This window comes from Parus major, chromosome 7 (genome assembly GCF_001522545.3).
Source record: "Parus major isolate Abel chromosome 7, Parus_major1.1, whole genome shotgun sequence".
Taxonomy (NCBI): Eukaryota; Metazoa; Chordata; class Aves; order Passeriformes; family Paridae; genus Parus; species Parus major.
The window spans coordinates 11,844,874-11,864,105 of record NC_031776.1 but is presented as its reverse complement, the minus strand read 5'-3'; the positions used below and the strand labels follow the sequence as shown (position 1 = coordinate 11,864,105).

General features: G+C 43.7%; 1 protein-coding gene across 4 annotated transcripts in view; it reads right to left on the bottom strand.

The window, feature by feature from the left end:
- The window catches only part of KLF7 (Kruppel like factor 7), a 66,298-nt gene that overhangs the window by 23,790 nt on the left and 23,276 nt on the right, over positions 1-19,232 (bottom strand). For 3 of the 4 annotated variants that reach the window (XR_002001982.2, XR_002001983.1, XM_019007553.1), the window contains exon 2: positions 11,510-12,122. Coding sequence is in view for 2 of the 4 variants with exons in the window: in XM_019007553.1 (XP_018863098.1) it covers positions 11,510-12,122 (613 nt within the window). In the remaining 2 variants the exon portion in view is untranslated. Of the gene's footprint in view, positions 1-1,660; positions 3,810-11,509; positions 12,123-19,232 lie in introns of those variants that run through there. The other variant, XM_015635226.1, reaches the window with a different exon arrangement.

Sequence of the window (19,232 nt, the reverse complement as noted above, 5' to 3'; positions counted from 1 at the left end):
GAAAGGAAAGGAAAGGAAAGGAAAGGAAAGGAAAGGAAAGGAAAGGAAAGGAAAGGAAAGGAAAGGAAAGGAAAGGAAAGGAAAGGAAAGGAGAGTTGCTTGGCAACGGGCGGGCTGAAGCAGCTGTGCAGCAGGTCGGGCTGGTACCCAGGCGGCAGGGCCGGCCCATTAGCACCCCGCATCTCATGCATTTCGTGCCGGGGTCTCCTAGTAACAGCCTGTGCACGCCAGGCTGTTGCGCTTCTCCTCCTCTCCTCCTGTTTCTCCCGATCAGGCGAGGCATCGCTGTTTGCCCTAATTACACATTCTCTGCTGCTTCAAGCTGCCATTACTTCGGTCCCCAGAGGAGCAGCAAGAAATTTTAAAAAATGTCCTTTAATAAGGGCGTCTAGTTTCAGATTCTGTAGAGCTCTGCAAGCTCAAAGATGCAAAGCAACGTAGCAGCAGCAGAAGGAACAAATGATAAAGGAAAATTCAGCAGCTCACTGGGTCAGATTTTTCCAGCACTCTGAAACACGTTCTCTTCCTTTTATTTTTTGTAAGGTATCTTAGAGGGTAGACAATGAGATAGCCTTTAAGGGACATGGTGCTTATTTACATAATCCAGAGCAGTGTAAGAAAGATGTGTCCCTTGGAAACCTGCAGTTTAGGTCAAGAGTTTCTGAGAAATTCCAGACTATATATAAAGGCAAATAGGCCAGGAAAAATATGAGATGCATATATCACGGACCGTGTTCAGAAATGACAAAAAAAATTAAGAGAACAGACTCCCCTTTTCCAGATGCTAACATTTTAAATGGTTTTGCTCCACATTTTTGCAAATGAATGTGAGGTTTGCTTATTCAAACTATTAAGTGTGCTGACATTTTTCAGCATTTACCATCTTCTCCCTTTAGTCACTAGAAAATCAGAAAAAAATTACCAAAAAAATAATGCAGACTGGCAGAGTCAGCATAGGAATAAAATACGAGGGGGAAAGAACCTCATATACGGGAGGTTCAGAATGAATACATTCCTTCTGATTTCCCATATTTGTCAACAACAAAAATGAAAAATATCCAGGATCTCAATCATTCAGATACTGAATTTGATTTGGGGATAGATGCAAAAGGGAAATCATGTGCTTGGGCTCAAAGAATACACTGGCAAGTTCTCTTGCCAGAAGAAGGCAAGAAGTCTGTCCTGGTGCCAAGGCAGAGCTACCTCCAAGCTGGCAGGCACGTTTGAAGGAGATCTCACCCTTCCTGGTGCTTTCTGCTGTCCTTGGGCACAGCTGGCAGGCTGCACCCAGCAGCACACGAGTGCCTTGATGCTCCACACTGAGCAGGGCTCAGTAAAAAGGCCTTGGCAATGCTGCTGGGCAACCCTTGGTGAACCAGGCAGACTCATCTCAAAAGCACAAGGCAACAAATAAAGATAATTTTACCAGCTAGGAAGCTTCCCCACCTGGATTCGGGAAAGAAGGAATCTTTTTCCAAAAAGGAAACAAAGGATTACCTGTCCTTAGCTCTACAGGGGTTACATGCAACCAGCTGGAAACCACCCATCATTCATGCTGCCAGGTGAGTGTAAGTAACCAAAGGAGAACACAAATGTATTACAACATTCCATTTCTGGTTAACACTGTGTCTTCAGGGAGAAAAAATAAAAAATAAAGAGATTTTCTGTATGAAACATGTTTACTAACACACATTCAAAGCCAAACAAAGCCCAAGAAAAAAATCACCTTTGGGATTCTACAGGTCTCACAAAGAAATAATGATAAAATATCACTCATATGGAAGTCAGTTTACAACAGAGCATAGCTTAATCTATGCATGTTAATTTTTACCCAGATATTCACAGATAGATGTCTTCTACTATTTTCAACTACATGGGCCAAGTTTTTCGCTAAAATTGTTACACTGCACAGAGTTCTTTTCTCCCTGCCTCTATCCAACACACATACTCCAATTTCTAAAATAACAAACAACCACCATACTGGAAAAAAACACAAATGTGGAAAATTTCACTCTGAAGAAGGAGAGGCTTTGCAAACTTTACAGGTGACCAACAAGATGTACAAATGGAAGTTTATATTAAGTAAACTATTAAGATCTCTCTGAGTGTCCAGATGTACAGGAGGAAGGAATAAATCCTTGCTAAGTCCCCAAATGTGCAGGACCATACAGTTGAGTACACCTTTCTTTCAGAACTCAGCTGGGCATCAGCTTTTATCTTCTAACTCATGTTTGCAATCATTAGCTTAGCTAGCATGCCTGCAAATGTTTTTCTCAGCATTCAGTTTTTGCAGCCACAATTTTCAGTTCTGAGTTTTGAAAGCCAGACATCTTCAGGAACAAATCTACCTAACACAACATTTGTGTGCTTATCTGCAAATGGGTACTTCTGGGATTGCAAACCAGCCTGCAGTGTTTTAAAGACTTTGATTCTTATTAAGCCTTCTTATCATGTCTAAAGCTGACCAGTGGAAAGATTTTGGCTCTGCAGTCATTGTCTTGAAACAGGTGGCTTCACCCACTGTGCAAGAAGTTGATCCACACACAAAGTTGATGTATTTATTTACAGTTCTGTGCAGAAAGGGGTGCTGGGTGGCAAATCCACAAAGGTGAGTGTAGATATGTTGCCTATTGCTTTAGTGAGAATCTGAATCACTGCACGTGTTATGAAGGGAGTAAGTCCCTTTGAAATTTTATATGGTAGACTGTATTCAACTGACACTGTGGTGGTAAAAGGTTATTAAACACATGTGAAAGGCAATGGTATGTTGAGAATGCTCTGTTATTCCTTTTACAGGTCAGTTTGTCCAAGACCCTGCTCAAGAGGGGTTAAGATCTTTTGTCAAAATGCATGAATTTTTTGCTTTCCTCTTAACATGGGTTGTCACTTTGCCCTCAAGAGGATTTTGTGTGAAAACATATCATGGCTGCCCAGCTGGGGCACAGCACTGAATGCAGCTTGGATGGAGTCTGGGCACAGCTCACAGTGCAAATCCTGTGGGACACAGTGCCACTCCACTGCTGGGCTCAGCACCTGCCAGCAGGCATAGCAGTGAGACAGGCTTCAAAATCCATCTACCCAGGTCCTTCCCAGCTCCATTTTGGCCTTCATTGCCTGTTGGCAAGACAGAAAACATGTCGTGACATCACAGAGGCCTGTGCGACAGCAGCCCATGATGTCACATTGCCAACACATGCAGGAACAGAGAAATTGTGCAGCTGCTCAGCCCAGAACATCCCAGCCTGAACTCCGACCAGCATGGCAGGCCGAGGCAGCGCACATATTAAGATGTCATCCTTGCAAAAGACCAGAATGAGGCTCATCCTGTTGGTCTTCCTGACCATAGTGCTCCACAGGCTGTCTCTGTCCTTCATCACCACCACGTATACGGCTGAAGAATGGACCAGCAGCCTCGACCCTTGCAAGCCCAAAGACTGGGTAAGGTTCAGGATGGACATCATTCCCGAGGGTGCAAAGAAACTGCCTGTTGTCACCAAGAGCATGACTGCTGAAAGGACCAGCACCACCGGCCTTTGCAATTCCCAGGACCAGGTCAGGGAGAGGCTGGACATCGCTCCTGAGTGACTGAAGCAATCACCCACTATCCCAGAGAGTGAACCTCTAGCACCCTTTGTGCCAGTTTTGGAGCCACCTTGCCCCTTGACATGACCTGGTTGGTCCGTACAGCCTGGCAACCTGTGGGGCTGCTCAGGATGGCTTGTATTGCCTTCTGTATCTGGAGAAATGTTGAAGAAACTTCAGGGTCAGGGAAGGTGATGGATGTCCTCATCTTCAGTAGGGACAGACTGCTGGGAAAAGAGCACCTTGAGATGATTCAAATAATTCTACAGGGTGGAGGAAAAAACCAGCCTGCCACCCAGGACCATGAGGCTTTTCTACCACTTCCACATGAAAGAGCTCTTCTAAACCGAGGAACCAAAGACAATTGACAAAACAACCAAGATAAAAACAGATTACAAGGGAAAAACAATGCCAGCTCATCAAACTAGGGAAAGGGCAATTTCGGCAGAGGGAGATTATGACCCATCGACTCATGGCATACTGATTCAAGAACTCAAAAGACGAAGAAGACTGAGCAAAAGGAGGAAATAATTTAACCAAAAGATTGAATAATTGTTGATGAATTAATAATATGGACTATGACTTGTAGCCAAGGAATATTAATGCCTTTGTTCCTGTCAAATGTTCTGTGGGACTGGCTAGACTAATTGGCAGTGCAGAGATAAACCCATGTAGGCTGCTGAATTGTGGCAAGACATTGCCACAGGTAGAGAAGTTGGCTGTAAAAGTACACCTTGGAGATGTCCACATACCCAAGAGCCAGGCTACTGAAGAACGCTACAACAACGAACGGGTGGATTGGGCTGCTAAGATGAAAGTGTCTCAGATGGATCTGGACTGGCAACATAAAGGTGAATTTTTTTTTGGCATGGCGGGTCCATGACAGCTCAGGTCATCAGGGAAGAGATGCAATGTGATGGGCTCATGATCTAGGGGTGGACTTAACCACAGGCAGTGTCTTCCAGGTTATCCATAACTGTGAAATATGTGCTGCAATTGAGCAGGCCAAGCATAAAGCCTTTGTGATAAGGGGACAATGGCTGAAATATGAGATGCCTGGCATATCAATTACATCACACTCCCACAAACCCACCAAGCCAGGCACTACATGCTGACAATGGTGGACACAACCACTGGATGGCTGGAGATGTACCCTGTGCCTCACACCACTGCCCAGAACACCATCCTGGGCATTGAAAAGCAAGTCCTGTGGTGACATGGAACCTGAGTCAGACAACGGAACTTATTTCAAAAATAGCTTCACAGACACCTGGGCCAGACAGCATGGGACTGAATAGGTGTCTCATATTCCCTATCCCCATCAGGCCGGTCTCCCTACCTGAGGATGGTTTTTGCTATAAGGTGGGCTCTGCTTATGCCATTCTTCCCATGGTTTTATTTGGGATCTCCACCACCTATGCAAAAGCATGGACACCTCTGCTGTATTTAGGTCAGCTTCCAGGAAGCCCTGTAGTTCATCTGCTCCTGCTTTCAAGTAGCTGCTGCTGGTATGTACGTATGTGGGACTGTGTCCACATGGGGTGTGAAAGACAGGCTCTGGATTAGGAGAGGTCCCTCCAGGCTGCCAGCTACTACCTGCCCAGATATGACCCAGACTCAAACACCCACACTGTGCTTAGGAAAAGCCTCTAACCCAGCACCTGCCTTTAAGATGAGAGGTAGTGCACCTGGCTTTTCCTTCCCAGAGCACTTTAGGTCTCCCAGTCATGCCCACCTCAGCCTAAAATAGCATTCCTGAGCACACATCTCCAATTCATCCCTGGCGTGACCTCAAATACTTTAGAAATGACAGTGGTTTTGGACAAATGGACATGAAAATCATAGCTTCTTGTTGTTAACTTGCCAGTTCTATCCAATGTGGGACAGCAACAACACAAAGGGAAACTGGCAGAAGACAAATGGGTGAGTTTTTGTTTGAGATTCTTTGTTATCTCTATCGTTTGCCCACTGGTTGGGTGCTTCACAGGGGCTCAGGAGTGGATGGATGGGTATAAAGAAAACACTAAATTACAAACTCAAGAAGGCTCCTCTGTGTCTTACCAAGGCAGACTGCTGTAACACTTGGAGGCACCTGCACTTGCCCTCCTTCAGCTGCTGAACAGACAGAAAACATCAATTTCTAGGTCTACCTTGTGCCAGAAATCGTCTCACATGGCAAACAAACAAAGAAATAACACCTATTTACATTTTCAAATTCAAACAGTAAGATTGTCCCATGCTATTGATTTGGAAAATGATGGAGCAGAAACACAGGACTGATAATCCAGGTATTGACAACTAAGCTACGGAGGAACACTACTGGTGTTTTAAATGGCAAGGGCTGCTTTTGGCAGGGGTCATCCTCCTGCTGCCTGGGTGGTTCTTAAAGATCATTTCCTAAGTCTAAGCTCTTGATGTAATAATGAAGTGAGGCTGTAACTCTCCACAATGAAATCACAACACTCCCCTCCAAACTTGCCAAATGGCTAAAAGGCTTCAAGATCAGAAAATTATAAGGAGCTCAGGATCAAACTGGGCTTATTTTAATCAGCTTTGATAAAGACTTATTCTGCTTTTACACAAAAAAACTTCTTAAAAGTCCAACATCACTACAAAAACACATCTTTCCAAATGGCTAACTCCCAAAAAAATGCAGCCCTAAGTGAAGGTCTTTCATATACCCTTCCTCCTTCAATTCCCTGGCTCTTATTTCCAGCAGTGTATTCATCTGTTGCTTCAGCTGCTGCCAGTGCAGCTTCAGGATCCTCTATGTCTCTCCATGTCCCCTTGGCAGGTTTCAGTCCTGCACACAGAGCTGTGGACTCACCACAAAGCTATGGGTGTCTGTACTGCAAAACATCTTGGGCTTTGGCTTTCTCCTGTGCTACCAATACTGTTCTCCCTAATGCTTTTCCCTAAGTCATTATTCAGTCTTGCATCCTGCAGAACTGGGGCTGTGCTTGGCTACTTGCTTTTTCCTTCTCTTCAATGGCTTTCTGTTCACAGATGCTACTACACTAAAACAATACAGCAATGAAGCTTCCCATTCATGTGCTGCCACTGACACAGAATCTTTATTTTCTCTGTATTCCTTTACTTTGTATTAATCTTCTTTATCTGTCATCCAGCCTAGTCTCCTCAGCTTTGTCCCGTCCAATAATTTCCAGATATTTTCTCTTTTATCTCCAACACTTGGGGAAAGTTTTTCTCTATTATTTTATATGCCATCTCAAAAACCTTCTGTTGGTTAATGCTCTTTCGAATCTCTCATGTGTCTCATCTTTTTTTTGCAAATGTAGTACTTTGTTTTCCTGTAGGATGGATTTGTTTGTTTCAGTTACTCTCACCCAGCATTTTGGATCAAAGAACTATATAATTTAAAATAAGATGTCCTGACAATGTGAAACAAACCCCACTTGAAGAAGTGCTATCTTAAGATCACATGTAGACTAGCAACATCTATTTACACTGGTATTTCCCACTTGTTTAGCCCTTAGAAACCTAAAGATAGATGTGAGGTGCTCAACTGTTGTTTCTCAGACTTGAGCTTCAGTTGATTCCGATCCTGGTTTTGGATGGATAAAATAAAATAAATTTAAAAAAAGCAAATCTTCTGATACTCACAAAATGCAAATCCTAGCAGAACCTCATAAAGGTAATTTTTTTATCACTGTCCCAATCTTAAGGATTTCCTGGGCAGTTTTTATGTGATGCATCATGCCCAGTCAGAAAGTATCCATGCCATCTTACACCTTCCCCTGCACATTATTGCAAGGAAGGCTGATAGGAATGGTTTTGTCAGGAGATAGAAATCTCCAGCAGTCTTTGATCTGGAAGACACAGTCACATCCCATGACTAATCTTTCCATAGGTCACAGGCCAGCTCACCCTTAGACTTATTTGCATTCAGACGCTCTCCAGCAATATCCTGTTTTCTAATTTAGGAAGTACTGATGATTATACATGGGGTTTGGCTCATTGGAATTCTTTCCTCTCCACTCTCCATTACATTGACAATTCATCTCCATGCATGTGTGAAGGCACGATGAAAATTTTCCTCTCTCAAAAGAGAGAAAATACCATTGTTTGCGCTGATGTCTGCTCCACAAATAACTGTGAGAGAATGTGCCAGGGTTGAATTACCATGCCAGTCCTGGTTGCTCCTTCTTTAGATGTTTTTACCTTACCCTCACACTGGCAGTGTCGTTTTTCCAAACCTACAGCTCACCTTTTCCTCCTGGTTACAGGCCCAGCTGCTATTTCTTCCCTGAGGGGCTTCTTTGCTGCACTCCAACAGTCAGTCCCACCACTGCTCTTAGGTCCTTTACACACCCTTAACTTTAGATGCCCCAGATTGCTTTGAGTTCAGTCAAATATTTTCATTTCCCTTTCCATACAGACAGTGTTTTTCCCTTTCCCTTCCAGATTAAATTCTCTCCCACACAGATGATTGTTTTTCCCTCTCCAAAGGTCATCCAGAAGGTGGTTTCATAACCACTTTGACCACTGATGGGCCTTATAGTGCTGTTCTGATTCTCTTGCAGATGAGATGTGGGACAGTAATGTGGAAGATACCCCAAGTGCAATGTAGGGGTCCCTGGGCTTCCCAGCAAAGTAAAACCCCAATAGAGGATTGTTTCCAATCTAGCAAGCTGCTATCAGCCTGCATTGCCTGCAGCCCAGCCTGGCTCATCACGCAGCAGCGAGGAACAGCAGCCAGCGTCTGTCTGGTCAGCCTTACATATGAAGGAAAGGAATGCAACCTCCTTCCGCTGCCTTCCACCCCTCACCCGCGCCCCAGCCCATGGTTTCTTGTTTTCATGCACTGCAGTAAATCCCTTTGATCCCGCAAGTGGACTTTGCACGTGCAAGCTGAGTGACCAGCCCACATCTGCCTCTCTGCCTGTGAACCCCACACTGGGAGCTCTTTGTCTGCCGGGGCACTCACACGCGTTTACAGAGCCCACACTGGCAGTCTGCTCTCGCACGACACACTAACAAACCACCAGCCAAAGGAAAATATCTTGCAATCATTTCTGACCCGCTGGCTCAGCCACGGACTAAGCCAAGTGGCTACTAGCCATTGGCACTGCTGGGTGCATTCGCAACCCACAGCACATTCAGTTCAGGCATGAAAAAAACAAAGCACCCATGGAGAAAAGGGCTCCTTGTCCCATGCCCTGAAGTCCGCATGGGAAAGCACACATCCCTGACATTTATAATTCAGTCCCAAATATCCATAGCTACTCCTCTCTGTCCCATATTTTTACCAGAGGCAGGAGATCCCTGTGGGGAGCCCCACTGAAGAGGTCAGTGTGAACCCATTAAATGTCTTGATTGTACCAGCTCTCATTCAAGGCATCCAACGGTCAGTGTGTTTTTAGGGAGCCGAGCATGTAAGCAGTGTGAAGAGCTCTGAATGACTTTGTGCTCCAGACTCAAATAAGCTGTTTAGGTAAGCCTAAACTGCTCTTGATTTACTCGGGTTGCTCCCAGGATGTAAATGTTCACAGGTATTTAAACTACCTGCTTTCCACAGACAAAAATGAGAGACAGGTTTCCTCCTCCTAGGTTCTGCATCAAAGATGTGTTTTAACAAGAAGGCTGTATTCAGTCCTCATCAGAAAGAGAAACCATGCCTTCTACAAAACTGTGCACAGCTAGGACATGGCAGGGGCAGGGTGGTTTTGCAGCTGTTAGAACAGGAGAGATAATCATTCCAGGTTTGTATTCCCTCTTGTTTTTTGCCTTCCTGCTTTCCTAACAACCTATGCTATCTGCTCAGGACATGGTGAACGGAAACAGAAACACTCCCATATTTCAGGGTTGTTTAAACCACTGATGGTTTAACAGGCAAGACCAGAGGAGTACTGATCCCACCAGGTGAAGTGCTGGGAATGGTAGGTCTGGGCTCCGCACCCAGGCAACTGCAGCCACATCATTTGATAAAGGTCTTCCCTATCTGCCAGCAAAGCAGATGTGCCTTTCTCACCACGTCAAGCACTGCTGTGGATGGGAAGGCTCAGCACATCATGGCACCACACACAATCCAAGGCTATTCAACAGAAAGATCACAGGGCCAGTGAGAAACGTTTCTGTTCATGGATTAATTGTAAAATGTAACATTCCACATGGTAATGTTAGAGGGGAAAGGTTTTGGCCCCAGAAAATTCAACCAGGCCTAAGACTGGGTTCAAAAGCATGCAAACTCTTACAAGATTTTGACAGCAAAGGGTAAAGATGCAGAGAGATTAACTGTTTTTGCAAGTGCTCCTCGCAACTCCTTGTCCATATTGCATTTGAGTGACAACACCAGAAAAACTTCACAAGTTCACCCTTTCCAGGCTATTGCGTCCTATCCCTGGCTAACTTCAGGAAAAGCAGTGTCAGACCCATCACTCTGAACTTGAGGATGAACATGGGGGTTACATCTGAACAGACAAGATCACTGGGTCAATAGCTCTCACACTCTTCATTTGTGCTTTCATGGAAGCTCCATTGTCTGCTGGAAGGCCTTGGCTGGGATGTCCCACTGGCCAGCTCCAGCAGGGACAAGCCCTCACAGCGGCATTGGTACTACAAGGGACCAACATTCTGACCATCTTGATGCTGATTTTAAAATTACTATACTACTTTCACTGGCTTTCAAATCACTGAATCACAGGTGAGGTCACTCCTGGCAAGGTGGCTATCCCCAGTAAAAGCACTAGAAAGCCCATATAAAAAGATCAATGCCTTTTATGTCTTACTGTGATTTATATTTCAGACCATGTAACTTTTACATTGCTGCCCAGTATGTGATGGATGCAGCTCTCTTAACAACCCACATATTTATCTGATTTACTGCAATGGCCCAACGTGTTTTCTACCTTGCAAGAACTACCTTGCTTCTAGGAATCTGCCTGCATGATAAGATCGTGAACTAATTGTGCAGTTATTGTAAGAGACCACACATTTTACAGTAAAATTGAGAAAACTGATTATAGCAATCCCTCTGGAAACAAGAATAATCACATGATAAGACAGTGCTAATGGGAATTTATCATCTCTCATCACGTGTGAAGCTTAGAACAAAGCAGCAACGTGTGTGAACTGCATAGCTATTAATGCCAATGAATAGCAGCTGGAAAGCTGCTGGGGACTATGAAGAAATGAGAGGAGGGAACCTGAACAGCCAGCCTAAGCCAATTCAGTAAGCTTCAACCAGCTTACACACACATATATATATATATATGCAGCATTTGTAAATGTTACCCAAAATAACAGCCTCACATTTATCCATACATCCTATTCCCTCTCTAACTACACCATTTCATTCAAACTCCATGTCATTCTTTTATTTGTTCTCACTATATTTTAGCACTGGAGAAGTCCAAGATCATGAGTATCTGAAGGGTATGTGTATATGAAGATAAGGCCTCTGCGTGCCTACACGTCTGCATCTACACATGCTGCCTCATGCACAGATTATTCCTAAACCACATATCTAAAATCTGAAACACATTTCTCTTTCTCCCATACAAAAGGCACCAAAAACCCACCCACACTATTTTCTATTTGAAGAAAATAACATTTGACTAAACCTTACATTTTTAAAGTCATCTTGGGGAAGTGAGTGCCAAAAACCCAAAGTGACACACAAATAGTTTTAACATGAATGATACATCTACATCTCTTAGGCATCCTAAAATTACTCTGCATCAAGCCTCATAAGACATATGAAACCCCAACAGGTTAATAGAACTCCTCTGTTCTATCGAATAATGGGTACATTTGCTGGCCTACCATATTTTCCACTGCCCTGTTTCATAGACAGAACCTTGGACTTTCAGAAGAGATTTTTGTTTTTTTCTAAATGAGAAGAAAAGGAGATGGTTACAGGTAGGTGTCAGGAAGACAAGATGAGAGAAGCATCCTACATAAGTACCTGTATGAGTCCTCTGGTGAGCCTTTAAATGGGAGCTCTTTGTATAAACTTTCCGGCACCCATTAAATTGACAGCGATGAACCCTCTTCTTGTTTTCTGGGGATGCTTCTGTCCCTGTACCTCCTTGCTCACTGTCACTTTGCCCGCTTTTTATTGTCCCCGCAGTCGCTGTTGCTACACCCACTTTCACAGAGCTGAGTGAAGTTTTCTTGGCTACCAGTTTCAACGTCACTGTGCCATCCACCGCTGAGAGAGTCTGTGGGGTTTTTACAAGGTGGCGGCTGAGCTCCGGAGAGGAAGGAGGGGTTAATGAGGTCACTGCATTGAGCTGGGCCTGGTTGACGGCTGTGTAGCCTTCTGTGGAAGAGCTGGTGGACTGTGAGCTGAGGCACGTCTCAGACAGCAGTTTGTCACGGGAGAGGATAATGTCCATGTTGGCGCTTTTGTCACATGTACTGGTCTCCACTGGCAAAAGGATGGGGTCCAGCCGTCGTATATTGTCCTCTGCATCTGGGGCTGAGGAGGCATGAAGGAAGCAGTCCAAATCCTCACCAAAGGTCTCAGAGATCTTCCGCGGTTCAGTCTGAAGGTATCGCTCCAACTCCAGGCATGTCTGCAGAAGGGAAAGGGAGAGGGGAGGGAGAGAAACCTCTGTTAGAGAGATATTACAGCATAGCTGCCACTGAGGGCAGCAGAACATGGTCCAGAGGCATTCCAAGACAGCACTCATCAACACCAACATCTTCTCGTGAGATGGTCACACTTTGGGAGACATGAGGATTCGGCACTTGTTTGAGGCTGCTCAGAGATAATCTGTGAAAACCCACATATGGCAGCAGATATTACACTAGAAGTGAAGATACAACAACCAGAAAGCATCCACTACATTTCCATTAAAGTCTGTACATTGTTCCATGAGTACTAGGGCCTTTCTCAAATTTAAGTAATCTGCCCAACAATCACTTCCATATGAAACTATCCTAATACACTCATCATTTGGCCACGTACAAACAAAAAGTCACCTCTCCAAATAACTGCTTCCTCTTCCTTCACAAACATTAACTTTCTCTCCAAATTTAACTTGGTGCAGTTGGATGGGGCCCAATCTTCCTTAAACAGTACAAATCTGAAGCGTGGCTTTTTGAGATAGGAGGAAGAAAAGCTTCCAGTGAGACCACAGCTTGTTTAAAGGGCCTGAGAGAAGGAAAAGTGACAGAAAAAAAGGGATCTACTGTCAGTTTTAAAGGGAGTTTTGGCACATCTGGTCAAATGGAGCTTCCTATATACAGGACACCAGACTTGTACACAAACATACACACACCTCTTTATTAAAAAGTAGGTGAAGTTGCAGTCAAAGAGGCTGCCACATTAAAATTTGCTCCTGCACCTCCACAGCAGTGATCATCAGCACAAGAATGGGATGAGCCTCCTACGTGAATGTACCTTAATATGAAGTGTCCTGAGCTTGCCCAAATAAAGCCTTCAGCTACCAAAGCACTGCCCCAGTGTCCTCCACAGCCAACATTATAAACTTTTATTGTTTATAGAGAACCATTTGCTGTAGTTTCAGGAGCTTTTAATGGAGTTTATTAGCACTGTTTTTCATTTCTTGCAGCTTGAAAGGACAGCTGGTTTAATACCCAGTGTGATTTCACAGGGCTTGGAGAAAGAGACATTCTAACTAATACATTTTAGAAACCTCTAAGAACTACTCCTCAGAGAACACTTCTACCAATATTAAGAAGGGGATTTTAGTAAATTTTTTTTAATCTATGGGAGCTGGTGACCCAACTACATCTCAATCTGGTGAGTCCAGCATCTGATGAAGAAATTAAAGCTTCATATAACCAGAGGAGAGAGAAAGACTTCTGCCTTCTGAGTATAAAGGTCCCATCAACAGGAATGTAAGGAGGCCCCACTCATGGCTCTCTAGGAACTGCCAGGTCATTTGAGATTACTTTCAAAGCTCCCAGGAAGCAGCACTGCTGGTTGCAGATACTGTGTGATGGGATGACTTTCAAGTTCACAACAAAATCTGCCACACTGTTGTTCCTTTTTTAAATAATTGCTGATTAGAGATCTGAGCTGTAGAGATGGACAAAAAGCAACAGAACAGAATATATGAAGATGAGACACACTATGCTTCAGCATGTATGTTATATTCAGAGGTATGAGACTGTCTGCACACAGGCCTGGGAGTGGGACACTTAATTGTACTTGCCTTAAGCAACCTTTCCATTTTCTTTATAAGGTGCATTTTCGGGACTATGAGAAACAGCTTTAGAAGGGAATCTGGTCTCTCCCTAAATAAATCCTAATGGGTTTTGGGAGAAGCTTTCCAACATGACACACAGTCTTTCAGTAATAACCCCCACCACCAGGAGAGGCAATGCTTTTGCATTCTCCACATCATGTAATTTGGGCTTTCTGGTCCACTTAGCCTTCATGCAATGGGGCAGAAACAAGTTTAGGGGCCAAATAAAATAAAAGGCTTCCAAAGGAAAGAGCAAGCATAATCACAAATTAGGGGTGGAAAGGTTGGGGGGGGGAAGAGGGAGGGCAGCAGCAGGGAGACAAGGACTCAAGGCCATTAAATCTGATGACAGTGACATGAAATTTCAATTGCAGTGGGACCAGAAAGCTGCATGCCAGCTCTGGGCTGCCCATGGAGGGGAAGCGAGCAGGAGGTGCTGCTCCTTTAAGGCATCACTACCCCATGACAACAATAGTGGGCCTGACAGTTTTTCCAGCTTCACCATTAATTTTCCATAAAGAGCAGTTTCTCGATGAGCCCTTTTCAGGCAAAGCCTGATGCTTCACAAACCTGTAATTATTCCTGGCTCCCCCCTCCCGCAGCCACTGCACCTGTGCCATTTCAAGACACCAGCTGGTCATGTCTTGCCTTCTGCTTCTGAAATCCAAAACCAGTGGATCAAGCCCATCTCCCCATAGAAGGGGGGAGAAAAACAACTCAAAGAAACAATGTAATGCAGTCCCTCCCACCCACCCCCCTCAGCCTCTTCACCACGTCAATAGCAGGGAAGAGCCTAGCAACGCTGAGCCAGAAAAGCCCTGCACCTAATCTGCATGGCAGACAAAGCCTGGCGAGGGGTTATGGCCACAGCCCTTCCCTTACCTCCCACCAGGGCCCTACCTGCTGCTGCACTTTTTCTTGGTGGCAGAAACAAAGCATCTTTCCCCATATGCACTTCCCAGCTTATGCCAAGTACCTTATGCGACCTTCTCTCCTTGTGGTCCAAATCTCCCAGGGAGCGGTGAGGAAGGGTTTAGAAACCAGCCTGCTTTCTTCACTCCTTGCCCTGGCATGAAAATTTTTAGGCAAACTAAGCCCACCACCTTGTCTTGAGCTCTGACGTGGAGAAACCAGTCAGGCTGAGACCACCAAGGTCCCCACTCCAGGCTGGTGGACCACCAGGAGGGGCAGGAAAGTTCTTTGGTCTCCATTTCCACAAAGCTGTTTGCCACTGAGCACATAAAAAACTACTGGGGTTATTTTGTTGTTTTGTTTTGGGGTTTGTTTGTGGGAGGAGCAGGATATTGACCACTGTCTACCCTCTAGATATCCCACCAGCAGCCTGGTCAGAAAATAGTTCAAGTATATCTCAGACAGGAGTGAGCTGCTCTTGTCATGATCTTATCAAAGTTCTGCTGGACATCCAGATTCTCACCACTTGTGCAAGACAGGGAGCTTTGTGTAAGAGATGGAGTATGTCACATGTGACACAAAGTCCCACTACCCTTCACTTGCTACACTGTAGGCAACATGGTGGGTATTAAACTTTCTTATCCAGTGCCAGTACTATACACAGCAGTAAAGACTCTAAAAATTGAAAAGGGAAGAAGAAGATGGCTCCCTTCAGGAGTAAAACAAGAAGATCCATTAGACTGCTGTTGGCTGTCAAGCCAGTTCCACTGGCTAGGTATAAGAAAGTGTAACCCACTAATTCAACCCATCTGTCCTGATTAATGAGGGCCATTCTCCTTGCACCTTGGTCCTCAATTTAACCAGTGAAAAGAAATGATGATTCATGGCAGACAAATAATAGGATGTGACTTTGTGAGACCCTACATACTTGAAGTAAGCCAGTTAGAAAAGGACAACAGTCTGGCATGTGGACAATCCTGCCTGTCAAGGCCTTCCTCTGATTTTTCAGTTTCAGATACAATTACAAAATTCCCCAGTTCTCCCTTCCCCAGCAGAGGAACATTTCCATCACCTGCAAGAAATGCTGTGTTCACTCCCAGTAACTCAACACATCTCTTTGCTCCCCATATTATTCTATCATCCAAGTCCTCTGGGGCACATGGAGTGGCAGAATACATGTAAACTACACACCATGACACCTCCATGTGCAGTACCAGACCCTTCAGACAGTACAAGACAGCCACTGTAGAGCTGTTCTATGCCTGGTAAGGACCTACTTCTTGTTAGTCCTTTCAGAGTTTGAAGTAGCACTTGTCCAGGAAAATTGAGTGTTCGGTGTGTTTGTCAACTGAGAAAGGTATGACCTCTAATCTAGTTGGATTCTTACCTCTAAAGCTCATTTACTGAAAGTAAAGATTGTTTATGAAACACATTGAGTATGCTCACCACTGTGAAATCAAACACAAGGAAAATCCAACATATGCCTCTGACAGCAGAGATGTGATACTTCTGTATCATTTTCACCAGAGCTTAGTACTCATCTAACTCTACAGCCAGCAGAAATCAAGACAGTTTTGCCACTAACTGCAACAACAAGACGAACCTCAGACTCTGCAATCCCCACCTAGACCTGCAGATACTTGATTTGGTTCAGAGTCTATATTTTAAGGTGTCTATCAGCTATCCAGGTTAAAGTTGACCCAAAACATTCAAAATCCAGACATGAAGGAGCTGGAGGCACCACTCATGATCCTGATGTTTGACTTCATCCCTCTCCCAGAGAGGAATCAGAAGGAAGGTTCTAGCTGGAACCACCACCACCATCAATGTGCCAAGCCTCAAAGCAGCTTATGTCCCCTTTAGAGAATGACAGGGGAAAGGCATGCCCAAAGGCCAGGAGCCTTTGCAGGGACACAAGTTTGCTATCTAGGCTCAGGTCCAGACAGCTCTGGAAAACCTAATTCCACCTGATGAACCAAAATATAATCCTAGTTCTCAGGGTATAAATCTAAACTTTCTCCAATGAAATGCAAAGATCTAGTTTTGGTTGATAGCTATGTTATGTATTAGAATTTCACCCATACATACAGACTTTTGAAAAATAACAGATCACTTGAGAAGCACCTGCCCATGTTGTGAAGTCTTTAAGGCAGTTAAACTTCTGGATGCTTTGCACAGGTAAATACAGGACAATATTGCCTGGAACAGTAAGGTTCTGCCATGGGTAAAAAAAAAACCCAAACACAATAATTTGAGGACAGAACAGCAGGGAAGGCACTTTATCAATATATTCATTGGCTTCCTCTGTTTTTTTGATGCTGAAGTATTTTATAATATCTTGATTCTGAATTTTTCTAGCAGATCATAAGAAGTTCTTATCTGGAAGTGCTAGTTACTTCTAAGTGCCATTTTACTGCAGATATAATTGGACATCAAGCACTGAACTTGGAAGTTATCCAAAACCTAATTAGGAAGTTGGATACTTAGATCAGGCTGTGACAGAAAATGAAAATGTTGAATGTGGCTGACAAGCAGGTCTGATCTACCAGGTCTGTTTACAATACTTGAAAGGATTCTCTTTGTAATTTACACAAGCAAAGCAGAATTACACATGCAATAGTGAAGGCTAAATTTCAGCTTCCATCATGACCCCATTGCTTTCCACTGGCATGTAGAAAAGGGGCCTCATCTCTAAAAAACAGTGAAAATCTCAAGGCTGCATTGGAGGAGAAACTGTCTTCAACCAAAGACAACCCAAAACAGTAACAGTAAGGTCAGTGTCGTTGCCATTCACTCACACTCAGCCAACAGTGGCACCAAGTTCAGTGCTCAGTATCAGTGTTTCATTGTGCAGCAGAACAGCAAAAGCTCTGAGCGACACTGACACTAGCATTGCTGATACCACAGACAGAAATTGAACTGGATGTTGTGGGGCAGCCATGAAGTTAATAGGAATATGAGATTCAAAACTCACATGCCTCCCCTGAAATGCCATGCTATTTTTTTATCCTTAACCCTAAAACAAGATTTGAACGATGGATCTTCTTCCCACTGCCAAAAGCCTTCATTACTTCCTGAACAACAACAACAAAGCCCAATACTCTTGCCCATCTATTCCAAGATTGTCATCTGTTCCCACCCAGCTGCCAAAACCTCCAGCTTTTCCTCTTGGCAACTTTTACCGGGCAGTTGCTAGTCATGAAAAAGCTGCAGCACATCAGAAGCTTAACATTTGGGACAGAATAAAATAAACAGAGTTTTAGTATTAAAATAAGTAGTTTTGCAAAATACACTTGGGAGAAATGGAAAACTGCAGCCTGAAATGAACATATATAAGAAAAAGCTTCAGGCAATAACAAATAATTCCTATTGCAAAGGTTTTAAGACAAAACTAGTCACCTGACAGCACATGTTGCCTATGTGTTATATAGTTCATTGGGAAAAAGAGCTAAAACCACTTATCACATACAACAATAAGATACTTATTGACAGCTAACTTGCAGTAAACATTTGTATGCATGTTCCTAATCCCTTGTATATACAACTGAAATGAAGTTAACTGCATGCTCAACAAACAGGCTTTTGCCGAGTGCAAAAAGCAGGGACAGGCACATCTGGCAAAGAATAATCATATGATATGCAAAGATTTGTTTTCCTGTGGTAACTGAGGCATCAGGCCAGTCCTCCCTAACACCATCTGAATGGGTCACACCAGCCACCAATCTCAAATGGACAAGTCTATTAATTCCTGACTCCCCTACGCAGGACGAAAGTCTCTGTTTGCTAATTTCTTCAATACAATAATGGCCAGTGCCCATTTTCCCTCTTGGTCTCAGCCCAAAGAATGAACCGTTAAGGAAGTGTATTTAGCCAAACCAGCCCATTCACTGTTATTCATGCACAACAGCACTCTCAATAAACTCTCCTACCATGATTCAGATGGCTTTCTCCCTGGATCTTCTCTTACACTTCTTCGGAGTGTTAGAAATGCTAAAATCAGAAGCCTCAACTGCATTCAGCAAAGATAATTTTAAAGTAAAAATGTGAATATAAAGAACAGAATCACTACTTCCATATAAACATGATTCATTTTCCTGTAGCTCTGGGGTACGATATAACCAAGGTTATCAAAGATTTTAATCAGACTCTAAAGATCAAAAGATCAAAATCAACTTTACCATAAATTACCAATTTTTCCCAGCAGAAATGGTGGTAACGAATGTCTCAAATAGAAAAAAAGTCTGAACCTGTAAGTCTAACCAAGGAGTTTAAATAAGGCTTTGTTCCCTAACTTGGTGATAATAAAATACATCTTTATCTAACAAATATTCTTTCAAATGGATAAGCCAATTTTTTTCCCCTAAAAATCTGTGGTATTTGGGCCTTAAGCATAGAGAATGTCAGTGCACTGGTTATGAGATACCGAACAAAGGGCTGCAGCTAAGCGTGGCTGAATTTGATAGGCATCTAGATAGAAAGAAAAAAAAGGATGAAAGAAATCTGCAAACACTGAACCAGGGCTTTGGAGGGCTTTTGTTATTTTTTTGACCGTTTAAT